At 47.0% G+C, this 1,452-nt stretch overlaps 1 protein-coding gene across 1 annotated transcript; it reads right to left on the bottom strand.

Annotated features, from left to right (window-relative positions):
* Positions 1-260: 260 nt before the first annotated feature.
* Positions 261-1,205, bottom strand: LOC126079134 (olfactory receptor 52K1). The gene has a single exon (XM_049890061.1). It carries the CDS (start codon positions 1,203-1,205, stop codon positions 261-263), a length of 945 nt encoding a protein of 314 aa, XP_049746018.1.
* Between the last annotated feature and the right edge of the window lie 247 nt (positions 1,206-1,452).

Genomic DNA, 1,452 nt, shown 5'->3' with positions numbered 1-1,452 from the left:
ATGATTCTTTATGCCTTCCTTAATCACTCAAGAAGTCGATGAGTATCGGGAGGTCAAACCTTTGCTATCAGACCAGAGGATAGGGACAAACCAGGCCTGACCTAACTGGTGGCTCTGTGAGAAATGGGACCTCTTTCCTTATCGTATTTGAGAATTGCCAACATGGAAACTCTGCAATTTTCCTACTTTAGATTTTCTCATCTACATCAAACCAGCATCCACATAGTACTGGACATGTGTGTGAGAAAACAGCTATCCATCTACACATCTTTTCTCCGGAATAGACTGAGCACGTGATCCCGAATCTGCTTGGTCTTAACACCATAGATGATGGGGTTGACCATGGGTGGGAAAAGCAAATAGAAGATAGCAAGCAGTATGTGGACATGGGGAGCAACGGTGCGGGCCACACGGTGCATGATTGAGGAGATGACCACAGGTGTATAGGTGGACAGGATGGCACCTATGTGAGAGACACATGTCCCAAAAGCCTTGTAGCGAGCTTCCTTAGAAGCAAGATGTAAAACTGCCTGAAGGATAAAGATGTAAGATAGGATAACAAACAGCAGATCCAACACCACAATAAACATGGCCAAAGCAATGCCATAGGTATTGTTGAAGCGTGTGTCTCCACAGGCCAGCCTTACCACAGCCATGTGTTCACAGTAGCAGTGGGCAATCACTGGGCCTCGGCAATAGTGGAAGCGTCTGAGCAGAAAGGGAAGTGGAGTCATTAGTGTCACAGCTCTGGCTACAGCAGCCATGCCAATCCTGGTGATCAGGTCCCTGGTCAGCACTGTGGTATAGTGCAGGGGCTTGCAGATGGCCACATAGCGATCAAAGGCCATGGCCAGCAGCACTGCTGACTCCATGATGGAGAAAGAGTGAAGAAAGAACATCTGAACCAGGCAGGCATAGAAGTTGATCTCCCTATCCCTGAACCAGAATATGGTAAACATTTTGGGCAGTGTTGTAGAGGAGAGGACCAGGTCAATGGCTGCCAACATGGCCAGGAAGAGGTACATGGGCTCATGGAGGGCTGCATCAGAGCGGATGATGAAGAGCAGGGTGCAGTTGCGCAGCAGAGCCAGTGTATAGGCAAAGCAGAAGGGAATGGAGATCCAGATGTGCAGGTGCTCCAAACCTGGAATCCCTACCAACAAGAAGGCAGCCGGATGGGTTGCTGTGATATTGGAGACTGACATGGCTTCTGGAAATTCTCCTTGTTGATTTTCACAGGGTTCCTTCACCTTCTATGTACACCTTCTAGGCACATAAAATTACAGAATTCAAGCTCTGATATCCCACCTGGGTGGATTAGCTCTTTTTTTGCATTCCTAAACCCTATTTAAAATAAGTTAGGAGTCCTCATAGACATGGAGAAACATAGTCCATGTTTCCTGCACTCAAGGAACTTGTATTCTCATTGAATAAATAGAATACTCAATAGGA

The sequence above is a fragment of the Elephas maximus genome, chromosome 7 (genome assembly GCF_024166365.1).
Source record: "Elephas maximus indicus isolate mEleMax1 chromosome 7, mEleMax1 primary haplotype, whole genome shotgun sequence".
Classification (NCBI taxonomy): Eukaryota; Metazoa; Chordata; class Mammalia; order Proboscidea; family Elephantidae; genus Elephas; species Elephas maximus.
This window is presented reverse-complemented; position numbering and strand designations above follow the sequence as displayed.